The sequence below is a fragment of the Phymastichus coffea genome, unplaced genomic scaffold (assembly GCF_024137745.1).
Source record: "Phymastichus coffea isolate CEN01 unplaced genomic scaffold, Cenicafe_Pcof_1.1 PCOF00142, whole genome shotgun sequence".
Lineage (NCBI taxonomy): Eukaryota > Metazoa > Arthropoda > Insecta > Hymenoptera > Eulophidae > Phymastichus > Phymastichus coffea.
Genome location: NW_026706953.1, coordinates 463,063 through 490,749, shown reverse-complemented (window position 1 = coordinate 490,749; position 27,687 = coordinate 463,063). Strand labels below are relative to the sequence as shown.

General features: G+C 35.2%; 2 protein-coding genes across 5 annotated transcripts; both read right to left on the bottom strand.

Annotated features, from left to right (window-relative positions):
- Window positions 1-131: 131 nt before the first annotated feature.
- On the bottom strand, window positions 132-21,820 carry LOC131672090 (MLX-interacting protein). 3 transcript variants are annotated; one of them, XM_058949040.1, is made up of 16 exons: window positions 21,091-21,820; window positions 17,077-17,448; window positions 11,914-12,020; window positions 9,107-9,180; window positions 8,692-8,817; window positions 7,957-8,176; window positions 7,738-7,833; window positions 7,078-7,357; window positions 6,302-6,833; window positions 2,979-3,173; window positions 2,684-2,828; window positions 2,405-2,604; window positions 1,873-2,327; window positions 1,648-1,771; window positions 1,413-1,542; window positions 132-1,340 (listed from the first exon to the last, which is right to left on the bottom strand). In XM_058949040.1, the coding sequence occupies exons 2-16, from the start codon at window positions 17,427-17,429 to the stop codon at window positions 1,219-1,221; spliced, it is 3,159 nt and encodes a 1,052-aa protein (XP_058805023.1). In that variant the 5' UTR covers window positions 17,430-17,448; window positions 21,091-21,820; the 3' UTR covers window positions 132-1,218. The 3 variants fall into 3 exon arrangements, with proteins under 3 accessions (XP_058805023.1, XP_058805024.1, XP_058805025.1); XM_058949041.1 differs by lacking the exons at window positions 11,914-12,020; window positions 17,077-17,448; window positions 21,091-21,820 and adding exons at window positions 9,303-9,577; window positions 9,663-10,014; XM_058949042.1 differs by lacking the exons at window positions 11,914-12,020; window positions 17,077-17,448; window positions 21,091-21,820 and adding an exon at window positions 9,663-10,014.
- Window positions 21,821-22,193: 373 nt separating this feature from the next.
- On the bottom strand, window positions 22,194-25,985 carry LOC131672088 (cGMP-dependent protein kinase, isozyme 1-like). 2 transcript variants are annotated; one of them, XM_058949036.1, is made up of 11 exons: window positions 25,498-25,985; window positions 25,180-25,322; window positions 24,846-24,983; window positions 24,602-24,771; window positions 24,287-24,531; window positions 23,663-23,986; window positions 23,286-23,517; window positions 23,044-23,150; window positions 22,727-22,966; window positions 22,570-22,636; window positions 22,194-22,463 (listed from the first exon to the last, which is right to left on the bottom strand). In XM_058949036.1, exons 1-11 carry the CDS (start codon window positions 25,683-25,685, stop codon window positions 22,368-22,370), a joined length of 1,950 nt encoding a protein of 649 aa, XP_058805019.1. In that variant the 5' UTR covers window positions 25,686-25,985; the 3' UTR covers window positions 22,194-22,367. The 2 variants fall into 2 exon arrangements, with proteins under 2 accessions (XP_058805019.1, XP_058805020.1); XM_058949037.1 differs by having other exon boundaries at window positions 25,653-25,985.
- Between the last annotated feature and the right edge of the window lie 1,702 nt (window positions 25,986-27,687).

Genomic DNA, 27,687 nt, shown 5'->3' with positions numbered 1-27,687 from the left:
TCGGAAAATAAATTTATCTGAAACAGCCCGACAAATGGTGTTTAATTTTCGAATTCAAATTATAGTTTGCACCAATTTTAATATATTAAATAAATACGAGGTAAATAAAATACTACGGGTTTAAATCAAGCTTTCGATAATATTTATTAACAATAATGACATTTGGTGACGTACAAAAGTTTTTTACAATTATAATCTATCTAAAAATTGAACTGCAATAAGATTTTTTTACATTATCACATGAAATTTCATAATAAAATCTCGTATTACATAACATCGTCGATTCAACATACGTATAATTTGTGAGTAGAATGTGTATAACAAGCTTTATTGTAGCTATTTGTCTTGTAAATATCATTTTACTCCATACAGGCACAGTCCTATGGTTTATCCCATATCGAACCCGCAAATACAAATAATCTCTAGAACTGATTAATTGAAAAAAGGTAGGTCTATACTACTCTACGCGATATAACAAACTAAACTTCAATTCAAGTGTAATATCGGTCGCATTCATAAAGTTTTTTTTTAGCATGTACATCATGCTCTCATAAACATAACAACAATTTTATCTAAAAAATTATTTGCAAAACTTACGCCTCCACCGTATTGTAAAATCTTCAATGCCTTGTACGAAACCGCAAAAATTAAGTTATCAACTTTAACACACTAAATAACAGATTATTTTCTGCAAGCTTGTTTATAATATATTTTGCTGCTTGCATGTAACAAGTCACTTGCTTACACATAATTTAGTGTTAAAATTTATAAAAATATTTTCTTCAGTCCTCTGGTAACCTGGTTTCTTAGATTGACTTTGTGCAAACAAATTTTTAATTTGAGAGTGAATCGTCAAAGATGAAGATTTTAATTAAAATGTGGAATGATTTTCTATTCTTTGTTAGCTTTCTACTCTCATATAATGTAAATTGTTAGGCAAGTGTTGGGCAGAATACTCACAAAGTTTTGAAATTAAATTTTTGTTTTTATAAATAAGAATACGTCATAATATGAAAAAAATAAAGAATTATCTAGTCACAAAGCTATGTTTTTCTTGATAGCCGATAAAAATAAAAAATCCAAGTCTTGCACTTCAATTTTTTTTAGGTGCTCTTGAAATTTTTCCAACAATGGAAAAGCTATTAAATTATTTAAGTATTCGTGCCCTTCACGAATTCTTACTTATCATAGTAATGCACACATTAATTGAAATCGTTCTCACTGTATTGACTTTTGCCGTTCACTTTGATTCACGGCTGCGAGAGCTTCTTCTGGTAGACGAGACGGATCATTGAGAATATCCGTAGCTGTACATAGATACCTCAACGAATTGAGAACAGCTGTAAACAAATGATATTTTTTTAATTTTCAATACTCAAGCTTTTTTTGAATGAAATCTTATAAAAATATACCTGGTCTAAGATCTACTAATGAACAATGCTGCTCTACCCAAAGTATCGTTGTTCTGTATAAATCTTCTAAACTTGCTGTTGATACAGAAGAATTGAAAGACACCATCAAAGGTTCCAACAATATACTAAACTGTGCAAAATGTTATGGAAATTTCAATGTGACGAGTGAATATGTTCAAAAAATATACAACCTTTATGATGGAATATAGTTGTTTATGTTTGTTCAAAAGGATACGATCCAAAATTTCCAATTCTCTCGAGTTCTGGTTCTAACATATTCGTCGTACATTTCTTTCATTTTATTCGTTCTCTGTCTAGAAACTGGAGCTCCAGTGGCAGGTAACATTGCTTGGCAATTACTAAAATAAGGAAAAAAGTATTCGATTACCACTTGACAAATCAATCATCTGTCATCGAAGACTTTAAAAACGTTTTAAAGACAAGAAGGAATAAAATGTACCTTATTGATGCATTTAATGAATCTATTTGCGACCTCAATTTGTCCATTTCATCCTTTAACTGATGTCTTTCAGATCGAAGTAAACGTATATATTCGGCGCCTTTTTGCAACATTGCCGCTTTACTCATTTTCGTGTTGGGATTCTGACTAAGCTGCGGTATAAGACTGTAAAGCATGTCAAATCCGTTTTTTATATTATACCGGCGTTTTTGCTCGGCATGTATGTGCCCGACACGACGCTGTTCTTTGTACTGCCCACGCTCTGGATCACCTTTGACGTAACCTCGACTAGGAGATAAAGGACTGCCAATGCTCATTGGACTGTGTAATGGACTCGGACTAAGACCCTGTGGACTATGTGCGTTTGAGCCGTCCTTTGGCGAGTTTGGATTGCTGCTTTGGGATTGGTGTGTCGGTTGACTTGTATTCAACAGAATCGACTGACTGGAACCCGACTATAGCAATATAAAAATATAGTATTTTGGAATAGTACTAGATTCAAGATAAAAAAGTCCAATAAGAAATATCGTACCTGTTGAGCTTGATTTTGTACATTAGCGGTGTTGTGCATCGTTTGCACCGCGATAGGAGTAGTGATATGGTGAGTGGTATGAGTAATTTGTGTACTACATGCCATAGTTGACGGTAACATTGGCAAAATGTGTTTAACGCCAACAGGTTGAGCAGACACTTTATCAGGACCGGAGCTTACTGTGTATAAATTCGATGAATCTGAAGATAAACGAAAGTTATTGTACCTATATGATTACTGAAATAATCAAATCCGCATAGAAGGAAGCATGCGTCTTACTGTTAGTGAGTAAGTGTGCGAGAAGAACGTTGCTATTCAAGTTTAATGCTGGATCGCTGACAGCTGATACTAAAGGTGGTGGGTGCATTCTTGGGGCTGATAACGACGAGCTACTTCGAGATCTGTTTCTTACTTTCATTTGATACTAAAAGAAGAAGTTACACACGATAACAAGTTTAAAAATGGTGAAGCGCGTTGACTATATAAATTAACAATGCCGTTTCAATAACTATCAAAAAATCTTAAATAAAAAAAGCACATAAGAAAAATCAACAAAGCATCAAAAAAGGCTTACTTTTGGCACGGCAAAGACTTCCTCCTTAACCTCGACAGGTGCTTGAGCGCTAGGTCGCGGCAACAGTTTGGTCGGATGTAGGGCTGGCGCAGTAAGATCGGTTGGAATCGACGATTTACACTGCAAAAGCACATGCGGTTGCACCGGCTGTGGAGCCGTCACTGCGACCACCGGCTGTTGCTGCATTGGCAGTACCTTCGATAAATCAAACGCATTTACTTAGAATGATTGTGGTGGTGAGTTGCGCGTCATATTCTTGATTAGCTCTTCGTATGACATAGATGCGATTGACTGAAATTTCAACTGGCTCACTGCCGATTATTAGGATGATACGTTTCAGTAAATTGCAATTAATTAATTATTTGTTTATATTGACTTTGTATAAAGCTTTAGCCTTGTAACTTTGAGTACTAATTATTTGACAAGCTATTATTACAGAATTCAGTTTTTGTTGAGTATTCGTCGATTTCAAATTCACTCCGTATTACATCTATTGAGCCACATTTGCTTATCAAGTACGGGCTCCGGCCCAACATGTTGGACATGAAGACGAGTGTAGGCGTGAATAATCATAAATGATTTAGAAGAAAACGGGATACCTTCAGTATCTGGAGAGGAAATCGAGGAAATTTCTTAGCATCTGGAAAATCGTTTCAACAAAAACAATTTCTAACGGTTAGTTTCCAAACCTTCGAAAATTCTAGTTACGCAATTGTTGCTCAAAATCTTAGATACTTGAGAAATCAAGGTTTGATAATGTGTTACTTAACCTTGATAGATTATACTGTTGCTATCGGTGATATTGTCATACCTATGAACATTTAGTTTCATCTAAAGTTTCAAAGAATAGAGAATGTCTATATTTCTTAAACAAAAGTTTAGTTGACGATTTTACGAAAAGCTACGAATTTTTAGAGATGAAAGAAAAACAAAGCTTTTATCAGACCATTGGTTACAAATTATATAAGAATCGTTTTCTCGAATGTATCGCCAATCATACCCAACCAATACTTTAAACAAATTTTTGATAGTCGAAAAGTAAACAAAGATTCTACAGTCACCACAATGAAAGCTAGCATCTTTCAAACAGGATACGAGTACGTGCCAAGCTCGAGAAAACAGGTGTAAATTAAATTTAAAGACATTCCAATATTACTTGCGGTATTTAAACTTAAATACGATGGTATGGATTACTTCGTATACACGAGTACGGATTTTCTCAAGGGTTTTATTTGAAAAATGGAAGGATACATTGCTAGGACTGCACTAACACGTCTGATACTTGAAAGAACAATAATGATATCTCAAAAAAAAAATCAAAGAAAAAAAAATTATTCAAATAGAATAGGTTCTAACATCACTCCTATCGTGATCACATTTACCATGGAAAATTCTACAGTCAACGTCCAACTTAGCATCGAATATCTTCTTGTCACAGCAATAATATAAATTCTAGTAAGCCAAACGTGAAAAGAGTAATCAAACCAGCTATTAACGCAAACAAAAATTATAGTTGAAGTAAACATTGAAGAAAAGATGCAACAAATGAAAAACGATCTCCAGCCAAGCAAAGTTATTTTTAACGACTCCAAGCCAATTAGTTTCGTCTAATTTGTCAACTTTATAAAAAAATACATATAAACAATAAACTGTATTCTCAGACGAATCTAAAAATCCAATAATAACCAGTAGAACAAGGAAAACAAAATTGACGAAAATGAAAAAAAAATATCTCTCAAAAACTTTGGAGAAATGCATAAATGTAGTAATAAGCTAATTCTCAGTGAAAGCATTAAAACAGAAAGTGAAAATGAGATATAAAATATAAAATTTATAAGCTTTCAAAATAGCTCACATAAACAATGTCAACGCTAAATCGTTAAGAATAATATATTGGATATGAATAATATACTGCTCGGAGCATCAATAAACGTGAAAATAATCTTCCTAAGCCATTTAAAGAGTTAGATATTTTTCTTTGTGTGGAGTCATAGTTGAAGAATAAAAAAGAAGAAAACAATGACCAGCAAGACAACGTAAGCAATAGAGGAAAAAATAAAAAAACAATAATCCACTCTGGTTTCTACATGATTGTATCAACGAAATCATAAATCTAAGTATCTAATGCTATAAAACTTTCAATATTTACTGTCATGATTATCATTAGCATTAACATTATTACTCGCTTAGAACCAGAATAAAAAGAAAGCAAAGATCCAAATCAATTGTTAAACGATTTTCTCAATGAAACAAACTCTCTTTCTCTCCATACAGACGGAAGCAAAGTAGAAAATAAATCACTAAGCTCTGCTTGTTATTATCCAAATTATACATATATGGATTAAGCTATTTCAATAAATTCATCTATATTCACCACAGAAAGTCTGGCCATATTTAAATCGTTGCAACGGATAGAACAAAATCTCAACTTAAATTTTGCAATAATCATAGACTCTCAATGCAGATTATAGTTTAAACTCTGTTAAAATAAATGTCAAAATCAACTATTACATATTCCTAATTAAAAACATTTATAATTCCATAACTGCTAAAACTCCATCAAAATTAATAAAATTTATACGGTTTCCTTCGCATACTGATATTCTAGATATCGAAGTTACCGATACTATTGACAAATCCTATATAATCAGAACACCTCCCAAGTCATCATTATTCCGAATATATTTCTATTCGACATTTAAAAATGATATTATTATATTCTAACATAAACTAATTGTGCCTAGAAGAAAGTAAATGTAACGGAAAAAACTACTTCAAACTACATTATAAAGACTCTCCTAAACCCTGGTTCCATAAATCAAGATACTCTCGTAGTTTCATAATTTTTATAACCAGATGTAAATTCAATCACTATATCCTAACAGCTTTATTGGCTAGTCAAAATAAACTACAGTCTAGAATGCGCACAATGCGATGAATGACGGAAACTTAAATCACGTCTTATGGCAATGCCCGCTATACAAGGGGTAAAGAATTGTTCTGCTGAGAAAATTAAGTAGAAAAAAAATACGCTTCCGCTCAGAATCGAATACTTATTACATATACTAAACTGTGAAATTTGTTCATACATTATTGACTTCCTACAATGTACATCTGGAAGTGTTTAAATATAGTATATTAGTTCCATTACCTAAATATGTAAAAGGATGCCATGTTAAATACTTTGTTAAAATTAAAGGTTAAAGAAATAAGATTTGGTTTGATCAAGTCTTTAAATTCTTGTAATAAAAAAAATTACCATAGAATTTTGTATTTTTCTACGAATTTAATAATCAAATATATACTTTATATAAAATAGTTACCTTAATATTATTAGTAGTGAATTTACATTGCTGAGCATTGAATGTAGGAGGTGGTGGTTGAAACTTGTAACCCGTGTTGGATACTTTATTATAAGGTTTATTCGGCAAACTGGATTTGAGTTGTTTCTGAACTGGTTGAGCTTGCTGCGTCTCCGAAGGAACGAAGTTTTGTTGATGCTGGTTCATAAGAGATTGAACATGCTGACTAGTTTGTTCGGCTATAGCAAGCTGCATTTGGTTGTTGGGCGTAACGATCGGAGTCGTTTGAATTTCCATAGGATAATTCCTTTGTTGAGTTTGATACGACAAATGTTGCTGTTGCTGCTGCTGCTGCACAGTCTGATATGTTTGCTGTTGTTGCTGCTGTTGTTGCTGCTGCTGTTGCTGCTGGGCTAGACGACTCGAACGTAATGCAGCCCTACTTTGCCGTGGCTGTTTCTCTCTGACTGGTTGAGAGGCAGGTTGTGGCTGCTGCTGTTGCATTTGTTGAGCGTAGTTTTGTTGCAACGAATTGAAGTTGTCATTAACATTACTGAAAAAGAAAAGAATGACTTAATGAATACATTCTTACAGCAGTGTAATCTCTTCCGGATTGCTTTTAATCACATTTTAATGATGAAATGACTTTGTACTTTTTCTATTAATCTCCAAAGCTGCTCGAAATCACGTTTCAACATTGCATCATTCACCAACACGGCAGATATTGCAAACGTGCAAAAAAGAAAACAAATCTCACTTCTTGTTCGAGCTTTTTACAAATGTCAGAGATATCTTACACATTACTCCTGAAGACATTGGCGGCATCATTCTGTGTTTGCGTGTAAATCTTGGCAGTATACTGGAGGTTTTGCAAAGCGACGCTCGCGTCGTCCGTCTGCATGGATTGTTGTTGATTAGCAGCAGCAGCAGCTTGCATGACCGAAGAGTCGGTGATGGCCGAAGTATTGCCTGAAGCCACTTGATTCATTAGGTCCAACTCTGGGTAGTTATTACTCAGCGAAGTTCCGTGGAAGACGTCCTCCTCGGGCACCGGTGGTAGCCGCGAGCTTAGGAACTCTAAAACATGTAAACGCTCTCTTTCAGTCAAAGCCAAGCCCTCTCATACTCTTCTTCCTAGCCACTAGCTCATGAATATTGACTGGAAGTCTATTAATCCTTTCACTGTTTCGCATTTGCATTTTACTTTGTCTCACGCGCATTTTATCGGCGATGGTCTACGTTTACTAGGCTACTTTCAATGATCTAATCTTATATGCAACTTTGCTAGATCGTAACGTAAAAATTTATGTATACATCGTTATTTTTTCAGTCCAAGTTTTTCTTTTTATTATTTTCTTTTACTAATAAGTTATTTCGCAATTTTATTGCTTTAAGTATTTCACAAAATGAAGATAATTTATGTAATCAACAAGTTTTTTTTTGTTTTGAAGAATTACCTTGAAGTGGCTCCAACGTGTCGATGAAGTCGTCTAAATTTGGTTGCAAAGGTCCTAAACTCGGTTGTATGAAATCAGCAAGGCTAGCTCCTCGCGCTGAAAGCATTGATCATCGTTGACGTAAATAATGATTGTTTTTTCAAAGACACTCTAAATCAGTGCTAAGAAAACGAATAAAGATAAATTGATGGAGGATATGGGGAGGATTGCAAGACTAACCGATTTCACGTGGATCGGGAAAATAAAGTGGCTGATTGGAGCTGATGGTTGAGAAAAGTGTGTCGGTCATGAGCTCCATGTAATCCTCGTCAACCATCATGCTGTGCACACCATCTCCTGGGGTGCCGCATACTCCGCCTGACGAGTTGCCCAAGCCGCTCCCATACATTCCCACGCTGCTCGGACCGCCGCACCATTCCAGAGTGTCCATCGATTCCAACTGAAAAGATGGTCGATTATTTCAACCTCAATGCGTACTCTGCTTTGAAAGCAGTAATGTAAACAAACAACAACTAGCATTTATTTACAGCCGCTGTATTGCATATCATAGTAACTGGGCTTGGATGTGAGAAAATAATTATAATATATTGCATCATCAGCTCTACTTATTACTATATATTTTCATAATTTCTACGGCAAATCAAGCTGTGCCAGATCGTAAAAATCGCTATATCGTAAAATAGCTTTTAGCTCTTAACGATCGCTCTTTCTCTCTCGGCGTATAATTATAATCGGATTGATACTGCGTGAATATGAGAGAATCTGGTGGAGAGAGCGTTCGATATAAGTAAAGTACACGTATGGCGATCATTTAGCAATAAACCTGGCTGCATTATGCAATAGCCGTAGTTGCTTGGGATATTTTACAATTTATTAGTTCCCTCGCTGGTTCAATCAACTTAGCAATGCAAATGGGGAAACTGAGAGAGCGCAATGAAATGCCCATACACTTACCATATCCATGCCATCTTTGTTCGTCCAGCCGAGGATTTTGTTCCGGTAGAACATGCGCCATTTCTTGTATTCAGCTGTGACGGCGGCGAGTTTTCGTTTCCAGTATTTACCCTCCAAGACGACGGCCTGCGATAAACGAAAAAAAAACAACTGAACTCTGGCTAGTTATACTCACTTAGATTTTCACGTAGCCTTATATATATTATTTAGTTTTTCTTTCCGCCTATAATCTCTTCGTATCAGCTCAGAAATACATTTTCAATCGTTCACTCACACGACGCGCTTCGTTTATCTTTTCATAGGCGCACAGCTCGCAATGTGCCGTCAATTTCCGTTATCTAAATAATTTATTTGTCGGGAAAAAAAGTTAAAAGCTGTGACGATCCGCGCTTCAGATATGATGTTGGTAGCTTACCTCGGGCTTATTATGCGTGTCTACGTCAAGTGGAGATGCGAATTGGCACACTAGTGTGTTCTGCCTTAGTATGACTGAAAAATAACGAAGGAAACGATCATGTACGAGTCACTTGGAAAATCAAATTCTCGATATTGACAAATGCGTATTCGATAAAAACCAACAAAGCATGAATTATTGGATTCAATGTACTAACGTTTTTATTTTAATAAACCATCAAGTCCGATTCGTGTATTGCCACTTGATGAAAGAGTGAAAAAAATAGTGTTCGAGTGAGTACTGTTCCTACTCGAGTGGCAGTTAACTAACTACCCTCAACGCGAAACTTGCGCTGTTTCGTGGTGATTTTCGGGCTGGCTGTCCCGATGCCGACTTTTCGACGACGCATTTTGCGCGGTGTGGGAGCAATTTTCAAAATTGGCCCGTAAGGGCGACACTTTTATAAGACTTCGGAGGTATGAAAAAAAAAATCTAAACAACAGATAAACAATTAACGTTATTGAAACTATCAGTTCGAACAAATTTGATGGCAATGTTAAAATAACGTTTGTGAAACCTCGTATCTCCAGCAGCAGATGCCGCAGCAAGCCTCAGTCGTTGACCGCTAGTAACCGTTCGGTATATCTGCCCGGCGCGGTGCAAAAGTCAAATCACGAGACTCCCACGCGCCAAGCTTTTCGCCGCCAGTTGAATTGTCAAAATCGGCTTCTCGAGTCGCGATTTGCAAACAAGGGAAAAATACAAAAAGAAAGAAAGAAAAAATGGTCCGATCCCCGAACTTCGTAAGCTTAATAAACTGTGCGTTGAGCCAACATATGAAAAAATATCAAACGAAACGAAGAGAAAGAACCGAAGCCGCCAGGGTAATGTCGCGCGCCGAACTGAAGATGAGGTGGCAGCGTTATGCATGCGAGACTCACGAGCGATACGACGAGTAAACGCGGGCCTTCTATATATCGGCGATAATGGGGGGAGGGAGGGGCGCAAAAAAAGCGATCAGCCACGAGATTCTCACGTGACGAGTTTAATCCTTGTGTTTGCTTATTCTTCTTTTTACATGTGCGCGAGTGCGCACACCTTCGGTTTATTACGCCTTTTCTTTATCTTTGACTTTCATTATTGTCGTGCTTGCGAATACGGAAGAAATATATACATATAGCATCGACAGTCAATACTTTGTAAAACTTGAAAGCCAGTGCAAATCATTTAGTTACCTTAATATTTAGTGTAAAGTTTTAAATATCAGGTAGTAATGTGGATTTAGAAGCCATGCACACTTTTATAAATAACCACATTTTTGCTGATCCTGAGATCATTATGGTGTGATATAACTTTCATTTTCATGACACAATGCTTCAGTATTTGCCAAGGCATAAAAGAATTTACACATTTATCAATACTTTCAACAATTCACTATAAGGACAGGCAGGCAAACCAAGTTATGCGATGCTATTTATAATTGGGATATTTGTCCTTTACGTCGACTTTCCACGTTTCCTGTGATATGCTCTTTCTCAAATTTTGTTAGAATCTTTTTGAATTTATTGCTCATTCTTGTAGATAATATAGATTTTTCTCTTACCACGCTACGCGCAATTCGAAAGCTTTGTCGGTGGAATTTTTCTTTGACCGCTTTTTCAATGAAAACATGTTTGAATGACAACAAAAATAGCAAAGATTGATTTGAACAAAAATCTCAATTATTTTTCGAATTATACACCAAGACTGGATCTGTTTCGTACCTTTACCGATTCTACACGATTTTATTCAATAAGAATATTATTGAACACAATGACGATTAATTTGAACACATAAATAAAATAATATTTATTAAAAAGTGCAAAATTATTGGACACCTTTATTTTCTACACATAAATTAATTAGAATCTAATTGAAACGAATATTCTACATATCACATTGTACACTTTAATTTTTTTTTACTCATTGGACACATTAATTATTGAATACGTATTATTATACACGAGCAAACTACTATTCTACATAAATAATGCTTTGAAAGATTGTACGTAAATTAATTCTACACATAATTAATTTATTTGCCAGAATTGTGATTCAAAATTTCTACTTATGATGCTTTTTGTTAATTAATAAAAATAATGTTCTACACGTAAACGATTTTCATTTTACTTTTTAAATTTACATTTTAAATACATTTAAATATTAATGAATAATATTGTACGCGAGATCTATTTTTTTAACGCATTACTTTTAACGATCGCATAATTTTTAATAAGTAAAAAGTATTTAAAGTTAAAACTTAATTTTTGTTAGTCTATCTTACGTAGAAAAATCGCTAACTAATTTGCTAAATTTATCTCTTGCTCCTATCTAATAAATAGATATCATGGAAATAATTTGAAATTGTGTATTTTTTAAAACATACTTTTTAAAACATTTGTTTAATTAATATGTAAGAAAAGCCACGTATACAATAACATTCCATTAAGTAACATCACTTGGAATAAACTAATTAAAAAATTCATTAATGATCAACGTAATCGGTCATTTAGAGTTCATTACCAGTCGGCGCTTTTGACATATAACCACGTGTACGTATGTATATGTTGTGACGCAGATTGGAAAGGCAGAGCAAACGTTTTCCACACGCCCTCAAAGCGTTAACCAATGATTGAGCGAAAAAACGTTCAGTCCTCCTTATAAACGCTAAGCGCGACGCATTAACATTTATTACCAAGAGATCCCAGTTAAAAGTCGCTAAAGGTGATAATTCTTTTATCTGCGCTGGCATATATGAGTGCAAGAGATTTAAAACGATACAAACTTACATTGCATGTGCCAACATCGCCATATGACGTTGTTCAGACGAATTTTGTCCTTCCATCGCAAGCGAATACCTTTAAAGCGATTCCATTTAGGCGACGTCAGTTTCTGTCTGGAACAAGTGAAAAATTTTTTGTTCTTGATATGCCACGGTTTTTTCGACTTATTTTACATAGCCAAAAATAATGAAACGCGCTCAATTTGCGTGAGTACATGCGTTGAATCACCATCGTGATAATTGCGGAATTAACTAAAATATTCGCAATCGGATTTTCGTGAATCTTATGTGATTAATAGTTTCAGTTTATTGTTTACGACAAATCGTTTGTTTCAGAGGTTGCGACCATCTAGGAAATATACTTGATTAATATTACGTTATCGCAAGCACTTGATATGCTCGCGCACAAATCATTTCCGTAATTTTCCGCAGAGCGTCAATTTATGATGGTAATAAGAAATATTAACAAGACTTTTCTTGACCTACGTAATAAAGCACTGATTATAATTTTCTCAGATATAAAATCCCGCTTTTTAATGATCATTTCACGGGATGTTGACATAAATTACTCTCTATTAATTATCAATCTTTGCAAACTTGTGTACAAACAGAGAACGTTATAATGCTTTTTTCGTTAATCGAAGTTCTGCTACTTGTACATATATTTCAGGACTATTCGCATAGATGACAGATGCATAACATTATAGACCAAAGAAACTATTTATTTGAAAAGAATCTTGCGGCTATTTATTTTTACATTTTTTAAACTGTCAAAATTATCAAACAAATAGAAAAATATTTCAAGAATAAGCTGGACAAATAAAAACAAACAGATAAGATTCAAGTGTATCATAAAATTGTTTAGCAAAATTTTTTAAAAGTTAAAGGGGAAAATAGACGATAAGCAATGAGAAAATATTTTGTAGCACTTTAATAGTATGCACAACTCACACATGAATTTTTCAATGATTTATATACATGTGCAGTTTTTCAGAATTAGGTAATGAACTAAATGAGAAACTATTTCTATTAGTAAAGTCAAAATGTTTTGTTTCCATATTTTAAACCATTGAATGTATTCAATTAAAAACTTGACGGACCACGTAATATTCAAAGTTAGCTTGAGGAAATTTTTGACGTTACAGTGATAAATTTACAGTTTTATTAAGGTTTCTCATCTTTGACCTAATATAAGCTTGTTGTTGTGAACTAACGAATTTTTAAAGAACGTACAATCTGACTAGATAGTTAAAAAAAGAGATTGTTCGTAATCGAGATGCTTTTTACTATATATATAGTACTTTGTCTCCATCATTTCAATACTTTGACTAATTATAAGAATTGACATAATGCTACTGTTTAGAAATAGCAAGAGTAGCTCCATGTATTGTTTTCTTTTTTTATAAAAGTATTGGTTCTAAAAATTGAAAATAGATTGTTTAAGATGCTACGTAAAAAATTAATGTTTTACAATCATAAACGACAAATATTGATAATAACTCTTTAAGAGCTTTCTTTTGTAACACTTTCATTCCCACAATTGATTCTTCTATATTTGTTTAATCCATAATCATTAATTAAATTTATTGTAAACAAATCGTTTGAAAAAATACAAAAACTGAGTTTATACAAGTCACAAGGAATAAGATGTTCTTATACTAACTTTTCTTTCATGTATTTTCACAATCGGAATCACAAATAGGTTAATTTATATTTATATATAAAAAAATTAGATAACATGTTAGCTGTACAATCAAGATTTCGGAACTTATAAGAGCAAAAACTTATTCCGACTATATAATGATAAAAAATGTCGATGGATATCTACATTAGAACGATTTGTACAATAACGAATCGCAAGAATAACTTGATTTGGATTTTAAAAATAATAAGATTAAGTTAGGCATAATACCATTTGCAAATCTATATTATTATGTATTAAAAGAAACTATAATAAATAATATCGACTCAGTCAGATTAAAAAATTATTCAACTTTATCGGAACTTTTTGTTGAGCTAAGAATACTTTCTTCGTTAAAAATTTTCATCAATTTCAGGAAAAAGCGTTGTTTCGTCTTGTGACATGATAAGCAAACGCGAGTATCAGATAAGAGGTGCTATTTGTCGTGCCATTAAAGGCGTAATTTTCATCTGTCTTACGATTATATTAATAACGTAAAAAATCTTTAATATTTATGATGCATAGAAGAAATTATCTTATTATATTATCTTATTATATTGTTTATAATCATAATCATCATCAGTAGAGCTATTTATTAGTTTCAATTGGTATCCATTTTACTAATTTTAATAGAATTGTAAAAGAGACTCAAAATATTTTACAAAACTCATCTATACTTTATTAAACTAAATATTACTGACAACTCTCAGTTTAAGCTATTTAACAATTAACTTTTATGATATTAACATGGTTCGTACGTTTTTCAAAATATTTACATAATAATTATTATTATTATACAATACAAATGATAATTTATAAAGTGTTCATATACATCATATTAAAAAAAATTACAAAAAACTGTTGTACATGACTTTATCTCCATTGGTTTAATTTACAATGATGTTATTGTCTGTATTTTTTACGACTAACGTTAGCTTGTTGGAATTGTTAAAATATATATATTCTACTCTTGTTTTTCAAATAGTAGCAATGATCAATCAATTACGTACTTCCTAGTCTGAATATTTTTTTTTTAAATGTTAAAAGCACAGAACGTTCATATGATCAATCGCCACCAAGTTTTATTTGGCTGCGACATGACTTCATAATGTTTCAGATCCGCATTTGCTATCTTTTCAATAAATACACACCTCCAGAATATGAGCGTAATATTTTAAGTCACAGTGTTTGAACAACACGCCTCCAACGGTCAATCGAGGTTTATAATTTTCGGTTATCAGAAATGGCATTGTAAAGAAAAATGAAGTTGAAGCTGAATCGAAGCACGACAGACTGGCAATGAATGATTCACGTATGAATAGTACTCCGAGTGTTGTAAAATAAATGAGTTGATAATATATAATAGCGCTGTTGTAAAACAAACCTAGGTCGAATCGCTTTATTGAGAAATTGTCAGAACGTATTTGACGCGAAACAAATCCTCCGTTCGATAGCGCCGAAAACACTTCTTTCGCTCGAACGATTATCAAGCGAACTCGATGATAGCCTTGGAATTGTCGTGTGCGTAACGCACGTGCGTCTTGCTGTTGATATTAGACGCGTACAATTCATGCGCGGCGTCATTGTGGCGTCTTCAGCCGTAAAATCAATATTTAATAATGGACACAAGTTTTTCGTGGATAATAATCTTTTCGTCTTTCATAGCAAGTACATTTACTCGGCGGCAGCGATTTCATCACGGCATTAGTTAAACCCAATTGAAGAATATAAATAACGAGACAGGCGAAGATTAGCTCGAGACAATCTTGCACGGGGCAGTGCGTAGAGCTAGTTTCGAGCTGCAATCGGTACTCTCGAATGGCCTCAAATAATTAGTAGACTTGAAACGAGCGTAAATACGTGCATGGTGAAGGGGCTGATTGGTGTGGGATAGATCAACGATTACGTTAACAGCGGTGCAACGCAGTCACGTTCCGTTGAAGACTGTGCGAGCATTCCAATGAATAATAACATTATCATAATCCAGTAAGAATGGATACGATTGAATAAACACGCAATTACTTAAACGCGAATAATTTTCCATATAAATAGTTCTATGAATAGAGCTACGCAGATATTCAGCATAAAGAAATATGATATCAACAAAAATAATCACGGATCGCCATAATTCCTAATATTGGCTGACCATTGGGTCAACCTTATAATTACGCGGATTCAACAAACTATAAAAAAAATATCTTAAAACTGGAACGACAAGGCAAGCCCACGATGAATCAGTATTTATTTTTCTGTTTGAAATGTCACGTCGCGTCGCAAGCTAATTTTTCTCGACGAAGTAGCAGTGGGTCTGTTTTTCTGTCATCGGAAAGCTTAGAAGTCGAGAAGCCCGGAGGCTCACCATTGTGCTCGAATACGAGAGGGAGGGGGGATTGCGGCTTTTAATTGTGGTGTTGCTGAGCGACTCTACTCTAGACCTAGAAGGCCTTTTCACTTTCATTAATTCAATTGGTTCTTATGAAGCCAGGCGACAGTTCTGAGCAATCAACGCTCGCAATGTGCAAACAATCCCAGTTCACGCGCGATTGCAAGTGTCCGATGGAACACATCGGACTAAACTTTATTTTTTTAACAAAAAAAAAAAAAAAGAAATTAAAATTAAAAATGACAAACGAGCGGCAAAGGAAAAGCGGCGATTGCAGTGCAAAAGGCATCGATTAATAATATCAGTATTGGAGAGTATGTCATCAGACATTATTGCTAACTCATCTGTACAAGAAACAAGAGAGCTTGTGGAGAAAAGCGCAATGCTTCCCTTATCTGCCAGACGATAAGGATGTTTGAATAAGTTAATTGATATAGTATTGCGATTTGTCGTTTTGACTTTGTAACGTGAGAACGAACCAATTGTTGCATTCGAAATAAATTTAAATTTTTCCCAACTGACGTGTTTGGACGAAAGTCACGTTACTCGATGAAGTATGAACATAAATGATTGTCGTTTTTGCAATTCAGTATCATTTAGTTCAGTTCTTCAAGATTAAAGTACTTTTTTAAAATAGAAATATTTATAAAATGATGCGTTTTATCGGATTATAGATTGCAAATGCTTTTACAATTTCAAATCTACGATGGGTCATCGATTTATTTCTGACGAAGTTTATGATTAAATAATAATTATTTAATTAAATCAACATAATTACTGTGACGTATGTTTAAACACATCAGAAAATTTATCATCGGTAAGCATGTTTATTTACCAAACTTATAGCTTATTGAGTTCGTTTCAGAATTCGCTAACTTTGTACAATGAAAAAGCAATAAGCCGACAATATTCATTTAGTTATTTTAGAGAATGGTATAAATTTTAGAGTAATATAGCTGTGCTATTAAGATCGGAATCATCATCCACAGGTAATATTATTCAATAGCAATATTAGCAGCAGATGATTTGAATATTGTTTGACAGAAGGAAGGCTGTATTGAAGGCAAGCTATCTATTGATAAGTAAGTAAACGGGTTGCTGCTCACCTGTAGGCCAGCGACATGCACTGGAAGAGTTTGTTGAGAGAAGTTTCGATACTAAGTTGTTGTGCGCTCTTGTCAACGGCGTTGGAACTGGAGACAAATCGCTCGAGAGAGAAGCCGACGGGTGCTATGATGGCGAGTCGAGCGGCTTCCTCTTCGGGCACCGGCACCGCAAGCTCATCTTCGTCGTCTTGTGCTTCGGCCTCGAAATCCGAGACCATGAAGTGACCCGAGTGAATGGTCTCGCGCGAATCACGACTTTCGTGCTTCACCACTTGGTGCGATGCCGTTGCCGCCCCAACTCCAGCCGTCGCCGACATCGGCATGCTTTTGCGATACATTAGCTCGGCTTGCATTGCTCTTCGCTTTTTCAGGCTGCAACATCCAAATCAACGATCGGTTATTCACACTACAGCCGTTTACTTTAGACTTTTACTATTAATAATATTTATTTTTATCACATTGTTCAATGTGTTTTGCTAACAAAGTCTAAACGGCAGTCAATTCGTTCTCCATTTCTCACACTGAACCCCACGTGCGAAAAATAAGTAAGACAATCTTTTGTTATTACCGCTTACACCGAACAAGTAAAAGTTTAGTAATTTTTAGCAAATTTCCCGTGACACTTTTCCAGCGCAATGTAAAAGCAATACATCGTCGAAGCCGAAATTCCAGCTCAACACTGTTGCGCCATACGAACAATCGATCGTATGCATTGGGCGCAATTAGTTGGAAAAAAATTCTTTTGAAACTTTCAGCGGTGTTTAAGCATCTGATCTGATACATGATTTTTCCTTCGATACGAAAGAAATTGATCTCGTCGATGATTCATCGGAAACGTAGAAGTGAAATTTCGTACAATCACACGCTTGCAGTAACATGGCAAATGCAAAAACAAAACAAAAACAAAACAAACAAAATAAACAAAATAAAAGAAAGAGAAAATTGATAAACAGTAATCTTCTTATATCCACAATTGGATGGATGCTATCGAACTGGACTGGCATAACGAGTAATCGTTTTGTATTAAAAATTAAATACACACACGAGACTTTATTCAATGCAATCGTCGCGCTTTATCTCCGGAATAGCCCATAACAAACAGAGGAAGGCGAAAAGAAAATGATGCCAAACGCCTAGTATCACGCATTTAATGCACAACACAATTGTTATATTTTGAAAACATCGTTATCAGGAACAAATAAAAAAAAGGTATTTTTGAGAACGAACCCACGTGCACAACCCAGTTAAAAGTTGCAGCAGTAGTAGCAGCAGCAGCAGCAGCAGCAGCAGCAGCAGCAGAGAGCTACCTAAGCCCATCATTATCAGAGGTATTTTTCGTTGTTATCTGAGAATGAGGAGGGGGGTGGAAGGAGGTCGCCTGATGAAATAGTTTGAATTTCGTGAGAGCTTCGAGTTCAACATCACGCATGATCGTATAATGCGTGTGTGCGCGTATGGAGTCATCTATTATAAGACTGATGTGACCGATTATTTGGCATAGGTCAAGGCTACCTTCGACGTGGCTATAAAATTCTTATACGTGCGCGCGCGTGTTTGTATTGCTTCCGAAAAAATATGCTTGACGCTATATATAATTTTCAGCGCACGTTTTTCTCTTCAAACATCTCGTAAAAGTGCGAATAGTTATTTCACAATGCCCGATAAAGATTATAAAAATTCAAATCCGTTTCGGCTACAGGAAAATTTCGTGTATCTAGAAGTCACGTGTTATCTATTGATATCAGCTTAATGAGCTGGCGTTTCGTATTCGTAATCGCGCGCTAGCTACACACATAAGTAAGTAGGATGATTCTTTTTTTTCGCTCGCTCGCGTATTAGCACGCCAACTTTATCCCGAGATGTTGTTTATTCAGCGATTCATCCTGCTTTTCATGTCAGACGGAGAGCGTGAATTGACGAACGAAGTGTCGGAGAGCTTGCAAGCATTACCTTCGTTTGTTCTTGATTCAGCAGATCTAGATGGAGTGCGATCGTCAGCTGATTGCTGCTGCGACGTGGGCTCAGAAAGTCAGATTGATATCATTTCTATTGGGTTGTCAAAGCCGCGCGCGAGAGCTTGTTTGCCAAGCCGAGTCGACGAGCGCGAAAATACGTCGATAGTGCAATGACACGTGCATCCGATGCATGAGAACTGCGAGCTTCATTCAAAGCTCTAATCAATGGGAATCCGTAGCTGCTACTGACGCAATCATGATTTTTCTTCGCTATGTATACATAAGCGCCTCTAGTTTCAGATGGCTGGCTTCGCTCGTATTGTGAATAACAAAAATTACGAAATAGTGAACAGCACACGCGCTTTTGAATACATTACAACTCACTGACCACAAGAAAACTTTTGTTTTCATGGTTCAATTTGAATATCCTGCCTTCAAAAAACCAGGACGTACTTTTCAATACACGCCTTGGCGTTACAATTAAACAGATAGATCGTTGTGACCCTCGTAGCTATTTGAGCAGCTGCCATTGATTACGAAAAGATAAACTTCATTGTATTTTTTCCAATCCGCCAAAACTGATTTGGGGCGTTGTTGCTGCGTCTCGCACGCATTCTCACGATTCGACATCGTCGTAATCTGGCTGCGACGCTGTTCGTCTCATATACGCCCAGCGACTGTCATCGCGCACTTATGCAACTCGCATATTATATTCGAAGAGAGCTAAAGTCCAACACCGCTTGCATGATGGAAAACACCTTATCGTCCCCCTGTTTTTTTTTCGATCCGCTACTGTTGGTTTTCTCACATCAAGGGTGTCTAGAATGAGATAATTATTGTTGTTCTCCACTGTGTTACAAAAATTTCAAACGAGCTAGTAACTGCGAAATTTTATCACCGCGCGCTTCGAGTTCGCCCGTGTGGCTTTCCTTTGTCTTATCAGTTACCGTGCAGCATAATAGAAGTGCAAGCGTTTCGAAAAAATTTTGCGCGCCTGTAAACATGATTCATCGGCAAACAAAGCTGCAATACAACAGCAACAACGTGAAAAACCGTGTGTGTAGCTATGTGTTGTTTTCGTGGCTCAGTTTTTTTATAACAGAAAGTGCGAGTGTGGGCAGCATTCGAAAATATCGTTTATGTGATCGAAATGATATACGAGCGCGGTCCGTCACGTTTTGGTGTAGCGTCTATCCAAGGCTTGTGTCCTCACAAAGTTGTTACGTTGCAACATCAACTGTAAAAAATTTGTGGTTTTGGATACACTTGAACTATCGGCTGTACAACTACATTCGGATTAAAGTATTTTTTTCACTATTCCAAATAAAGTAATGTACGAAGGTACTCTTACAACTGAAGAACGTCGGTAACAAATAATTGATAACACTGTAGAAATTATTAAGTTGCAGAAACTTGTTTAGAGTTGCAATCTCGTATAAAATAATAACTATATAAACGTTTATAAATTAATTGGCTATTACGCGAAGGCTGCCATCTTATAAAAATAAACACAAGAAACAGGCGAGATTCTTCGTTAGTGAAAAACAAAAAAAATGATAGTAATAAAATCACAATAGCATATAAGTTTTGACAGAACCATAACTATTATACGAGATAAACACAGCGAATAATAATAACAGCTGGTTTTCATGAGCTGTATCTCCTCGCATGAAATATTTGTCTTTCTCGAATTCCTACTACTACTAATACTACTACGACTATTATTACTACTACTATATTACTGCTGCTACTACTACTTTACTACTACTCTATTATTACTATTACTATTACTATTACTACTGCTACTACTGGTGCTACTGCTACTACTGGTGCTACTGTTACTACTACTACTATTATACGCGCGCGCACTTTCTCTCGTGGTGTGGCTGAACCATAACAAACTGCAGCAACGCACGCCCATGTAAATTAAAGTGCACGTTTCCTACGATTATTGATCGTAATGAAAAATTCGGCACATTGATGGTCAAAGCCACCAAATAAACACATTCAAAACGTAAATAAAACTCATGCGTCAAAAAAAAAAATTTCAAGAACTTACCACACGGACTCGTTCACACATGTAAACAGTCGGATCAGTCCCGATCGCCGAGATCCAATCACTCGAGTGATCGAGAGAAAAGAATGAACACAGCCTAGTGATGATGGTGTCGATTATCAGTTTCGGTGAACAACACACAGAACTTCCAGTTCGACACTTGTCTTCTCTTTCTCGAGGAACGGGGTACGTATTTTTGTAGGTTATATCAATTATCTTGCGCGCGCGACAGTGTAAGAGGTAGCGCGCACAATCCTACTATCTTCGTCAGACTTACTACTACTCTACTATTGGTGTACTGCACGAGTCGAATAGTAAAGCTCTTCTGACACACAGGTCAAGATGGAGCAGAGGAGTAATGTGGTCAAAGGTGAAGTACTAAGTCAAGCCGGAAAGTTGTCTAGGCTAAACGTGAACTTTTGGCGAACGCGCTCCTCGTTCACGCGAGCACTGCTGTCACCCGCCATTTGCCAGCTCTGGTGCGCGGGATGCGTAAAATGCTGTTGCTGTTAGCTCTCTTGTGCCTCCACCATTACCTCGGTGCACATACTATCTTTTCCGAGCAAGACAGAGACGGAGCGAGCGAGAGAACTCGGCTATGCTAAGCTTCAAAGCTTGGGCTCGCACTCACCGATTTTCAGCTCCGCAACGACCAACACGCGACAGTACGCACACGCTGCGCCCTCACGCGACGTGATAATAATGCCCGAACGTTGGTGTTTCAGTGTTTGCCTCTCGACTCCCATCAGTGTATGTAACGATTAGCGTGTGTTCGTGGCTCATACTTGTTTTTCTCGTTTCATACGTGTGTCGTGTACGCATGTATTTGTGTACTCTCTTGCGTCGTTCCACGTTCTTCCCCACCCCCGCGCCTACGATTTCTGACCGTCGTCAAAACGGACAAGTTTAGTGACAAGCATTTTTTCTCGGTACTATTGGCGGGAACTTTCTCGTAATAGATACACATACGTACATGTTATTAAGTTCAATTTACAAATGAACAGCAATAATTATTCGATCGTAATTAAAGGCACGAATTAAGATGAAATAATGAATAATTCAATAGTAAATTTTAGAATATATATTTTTTCATTGTATGATTTATTTCTTGGGAACCTTCAAGACTTGAGAATAATCATACTTGAATGATTAAACTATCAATGAAGAATAATTTTTTGCATTGAAATTATTTAAATTCTACATTTCACATGTATATCTAGAAGGCGTATAAAAAAGTTTTCTAACAGGTAACGATACTTCATTTTGTGATCAACAGGTCTTCAAAATTCTTGATCCCAACCAGAAAATTCAGCTTCTGGATTTTCTCTTTCAGGCAAAAACCTCTCGAAATACTTCGTATCTAAATAATTTCGTAACTGAAATGACGATGCAATATATGTGACATTAATTAATTTTATTAAAAATTTAGACGTATACTATAGTAATAAAAATCCACTGAATATTTTATGTTAAAAATATTACCTTAGGTATCACAGGAGACATCATAGTTAGGTTTTGCAAAGCTTCCCAATCAAACGGTCCAAACCATCTGTATTATAAAAAAATAACCAATTAAAAAAAGGTACTGTAATTGTAAGAAAGTTTTATCAAAGATCTAACGGAAAATTTGAGAAATTACTTGTGCGAACGAATATCTCCAATGCCTCCTTTCAAGTTTCCAAGCCTTTCCATCGGATCTGTGCGGAGCAAGGCCCGAATGAGATTCTCTGCGTGCTTTTTCAGATTTCCATAAATTCCAATGGTATCCATGCCTTTGATAATTTTACTATACAACGATAGGAGATCTGAATCTTGAAAAGGCGGACGAGCTAAAAGTAACTCGTGAAGTACAATACCAAGTGACCAATAATCAACTGCTCTGAACATTCAAAAATAACAACAAAACTTTAAGTTCAGGTGGTAATATTTGATTGCTTGATATGATTCTTAAAATACCTGTCGTAAGGTTTATTAAAGATGATTTCCGGTGCTATATATTCCGGAGTGCCTACAAAACTCCTTGTTCTTTCCAAACCTATAATTTTGCTAGATCCAAAGTCCGTCTGCAAAAAATTGTTAATAAAAAATAAGTGCGATCACTGGATCAGTGGTGAAAACGCACGACTAGATTAGAATATTTTAGAAGGTAACAAATACAAAGAAATGTCACTAAAATAGAGAAAAGAATGGAAACTAACGAGCTTGACATATCCACTGTTATCAATCATAATGTTATCTGGTTTGAGGTCCCGGCACACTATCCCATAACGATGTAGATAAGCAATCGCCTCGACGACGCATGCTATGACGAATTTTGCTGACGTATTGTCGAACGCTCCGTTCTTCGCGATGTAAGTGCATAGATCACCTCCCAAGCATGCTTCCATTAAGAAGTACACGTACTTGTTATCTTTGAAGGTTCGATGCAACCTAGCGATAAGTATCTAATTATATTTATTTAATAATTTTTTTAAAATAAGACAAACCATTTTAAAAGTTCCAATTGTAAGCAATTTCATGCCATTTCAGCCACGGAGGTTATTATATTTAAGTGTAAACCATTGTATTCTCTTACTTGCAAATGAACGGTGAGTTGCAGAACTTCATGATTTTCTTCTCGTTGATAATGTAGTCTTCGCATTCCCACTGTACGGCTTTGATTTTCTTAATTTTTTTGCGCGCAAAACTCTTGTCTGGAATTGATTTGATCGTAACAAGCTCCACCTTACCAAATCCACCAACTCCGATAGTATCTTTGACTTCGGTGTCGTTTAATGATAGACTAGCATATTGTTCTTCCCACTCTGAACTACGCGAATCCAAAGTATTGATTATAAAGTCAATGATCGATTTGTCTTTTCTCAAAAGTTCCAAACTCCCGAGGCAACGCAGTAGTTCACTGTCAGTTACAAACAGTAATGTGAATTCAACACTAACTAGCGTCATATGAATGCCTGGTACTTTGCAAAAGTAATTTTTCGACACTCCGTGCGCAAAGTGCGTCTTTCCCGCATGTTCGACAGAAAACGTGCGTTGGAAATCGCACTTTCCACGTGTCGTAACAAAAAATACGGTACGGCACATGTTCGGGAAAGAGTTTCTCGTCTCGTGTACCTTTCCATCCTCGCTTCGCTCGGGTGTAAACGTCATACGAGACAAGAATCTACTTTTCCGCACTTGTATCGTAATGTACTATTACCTGGTGTCAATACTGAAACATTCAACTCCACTATTCATAGCTACTGCACTCAGCTCATAAACACTTTGTTGGTCATTGGAAAAAGCTTCTTTTCCAAAATAATCTCCTTTTCTAAGAATACCAATGCTTTCCTCCTCATCCTGTCGTTTACACTTAGTTAATCGCACAGAACCTCCGTTAATGATGTAAAATTTCGTTGCCTTTTTCCCCTGCCTAATGATTTGCGCGTTGCTTTGAAAAAATTCCTGAGAAAATTACATATTATTTGATAACCTGTTATTTTTTGAAATACTTGTTCGGGGCAATCGCACTTACAACTTGGATCAGTTTGCTGACTTTGACTAATACATGATTAGGAATAGTTCTAAATAAGCTAAGACGTCGAAGACATTCGATGGTATCACTCGTCGTTGATTCGTCTTCCCTTGCTACAACCGCTTGAAAAGCACTTCGATCTAGAGCCCAAACTTGTCCTCCACGTTTCACTGCAAAACATTCTTATTGAATTCACTCTACTAATAGAATAAAAATAATTTAAAAAATATACAATTCGACAAACCGTCTACAGATCGTAGTCTATTTGTGTTATACAATAAAGCTAATTCACCAAATGCTACACCAGGTCCAAAGCTACTTTCATAAGTTGGTCCTTGATAGACCTCGAATATTCCTTTTTCGGAAACATACAAATGATAACCTGCGTATGCCAATAGATATTGCTCATCAATAACGTGTATTTTTACTTTGAAATTGAATATTTAAAAATTAGGCTGTTAAATTTTTTTATCCAATTAGACATACAATTTAATTATAATAATAAAAGCTCTATCAACTATTTCGTTTAGATTTATATTCCGGAACTTTGAATTTTTCTCATCATAGTTTTACATTACCTATATCACCCTCTTGAATAAGACGAGTATTCGGTGCAATTTCTTTCAAGTACATGGCGGATACAAAAGCGTCAATGTGAGCATCGTCAAAATTCTGTAGAAACTCATTCTTGCAAATTGCATCTTTGATTTTCTTTCTGGCACTGCAATTAATTCGTTAAGAAATCGCTAGTTTAGAAAAATTTCATCGTAAGAGCTTGTAAACAATTCAGACTGAAATCTAAATAATGTATTTGAAAATATCGCATCAAAATAATATGATGAAATTTAATTTGAAGATTGCTAATTGGAATAATTTGAAGCACGTAGGCTGCTCACGTTAAAGTCTTAAAGTATATTGGCGGTGGTGACGAATTGTTGTAATCCGCTGCAGCAGGTACGTTTATAATTTTACGTTTTCGAACACGAGAAAGCCGACGATAAACTTGTTCAGTTGACTTATATTCTTGAGGTTCAGTTAGATCGAGACTTACGTGGGTAAACTTTTTACAAAAGAGAAACTTCATTTCTTTGATTAATTCAGCATTACGTATTGTTTCTATTGTCGATTACGCGATATCATTTTTTTTTTCGCGTTCGCGAACGATGGAAATTGAAAGAAAAATGAACTCCGAATGTAAAAGCACTTCACGGACTGCGATGAGTCGCCGCTGATTATTTACTTTTTATGAAGCCTTTTTCGAGATAGTACGCGAATGTATTAGCTTCGCATCACTGGCAACTTTTCTACGTAATCGTCATTTTGATTATCGATATGCTTTCTGAATTATATATTGTCACTACACTGCTTCGCGTGGTGGTCTCCAGAAAGGAAACTGATCGATCGGTCGTTGAGCATTCCGTCAAAAGCTTTTTATCTTATCTATACCGTGAAGTCATTAATTATATCATAGATGCAGGCATGGCATAAACCTAAGATACCTTTGTACTAAGAAACTTTTTATTTATGTTTAATAAGCAATTTTTAGAGTTTAGCAGTTTTGCAAAATATCAAGTTTTTTTCATATACATTAGATTCTAATTATTCATCTGAATTGCTTCAAAATTTTATAATTGAATTACATTAAAGTCAGGATTCGTGAATTACTGCAAGTAGCATTATTCTTATTTATATCAAAGCATTATTTCAGTCTTCCAATATGTCAACAAGTCGACTCATCTTATCAAATCGTAATATCAAAAATCTAGGCCAGCGGTAGGCAGTCCATCATTGTTTATCACAGGTGGGTGTACTTCGCTGTTTCGATCTTTTTCTCACTGCTCAATCAGCGCCAATTATTATTCTTGAAATATTCTTTGAGTCATTAAATCTTTCTCATGGCGAAGTTTGCTAAACCATGCAATGATCCTTACTTACATGTTATCTGTCCATTATTTCAGTTGCCGAATGTAAGGTTACCTTCAGGCTCATTATAACATATAACAATACTTGCTACAATATACCTTATGAGGAACTGTTTAAAACTCACAGGAAAAACATTGCAACATGACTTTTGTACATGTTAATGTGCCAAATCAGAATTCTTGATCTATAAATATGTTGCAATGTCTACAGCAATATCATTTGTTGGTGATTAGAAAAGATGATTGCTCAATAGAACATCAAACAAAAACAAAAGAATCCATACTTGAGATTGCTATGGAAAATTTTATGTACATTGAATTGTAGAATAACTGTTTCCGATTGGTAAATTAAATTTCAACAAGTTAGTTTTCGATTTTTTTTATTATTGTTTAACATTAAAAATACTTACATTATAAAAGATTCCAACTACAGAAATTTGTAAATCAAAATCCCAAATTCTATGACAATGTACAATATACAAATTTTTATAGAAGAGGAATAATGCACGTACTTAAGTACATCACTTTTATTATTTTGATAACGTTTTTGTATTGCTAAGATTTACACGATTGATAAATTCTTAAAACATATTTCAAACAAGATAACAATCATTATTCTAATGAAAATCGAAACAAGACTATTTTAATTTTTGTGAAAAACTGTTAAATAAATTATGAAATCAAATTTAATTCTATAATCTTCATTCTTTCGCATTTTCACCTTAAGTGAAGTGATAACCGAAATGAAAATCCACTACGTTCAAATTAATACTCTGTGAAACAACATTATTTTTATTGTAGTTTTAATAACAACTTTATAGTAACAATACTAGAACTCTGCAATCATACAATTAGATTTTTATAAGATGTAACTCAATACCCGACGTGAATATTGTATTTCACTGGCTATTGGTCTTTAAAAAAATATATATTATCATTTATATATTATTTTTTGTTTACTATATAATCACATAATTCATTTATGTACAATGCAGTTGCAATAAAACCGCGATAAAGATGACGCATGAATCATGTTAATAACGTCAATATTTGTTTGGACTTTTGTGCTTATATCTACGATTACCTAAATTTATTTTAGAATTACATCAGAATATGAAGATGAATTCAATTTCTTAAAAGATTATTTATCAATACACATTAACT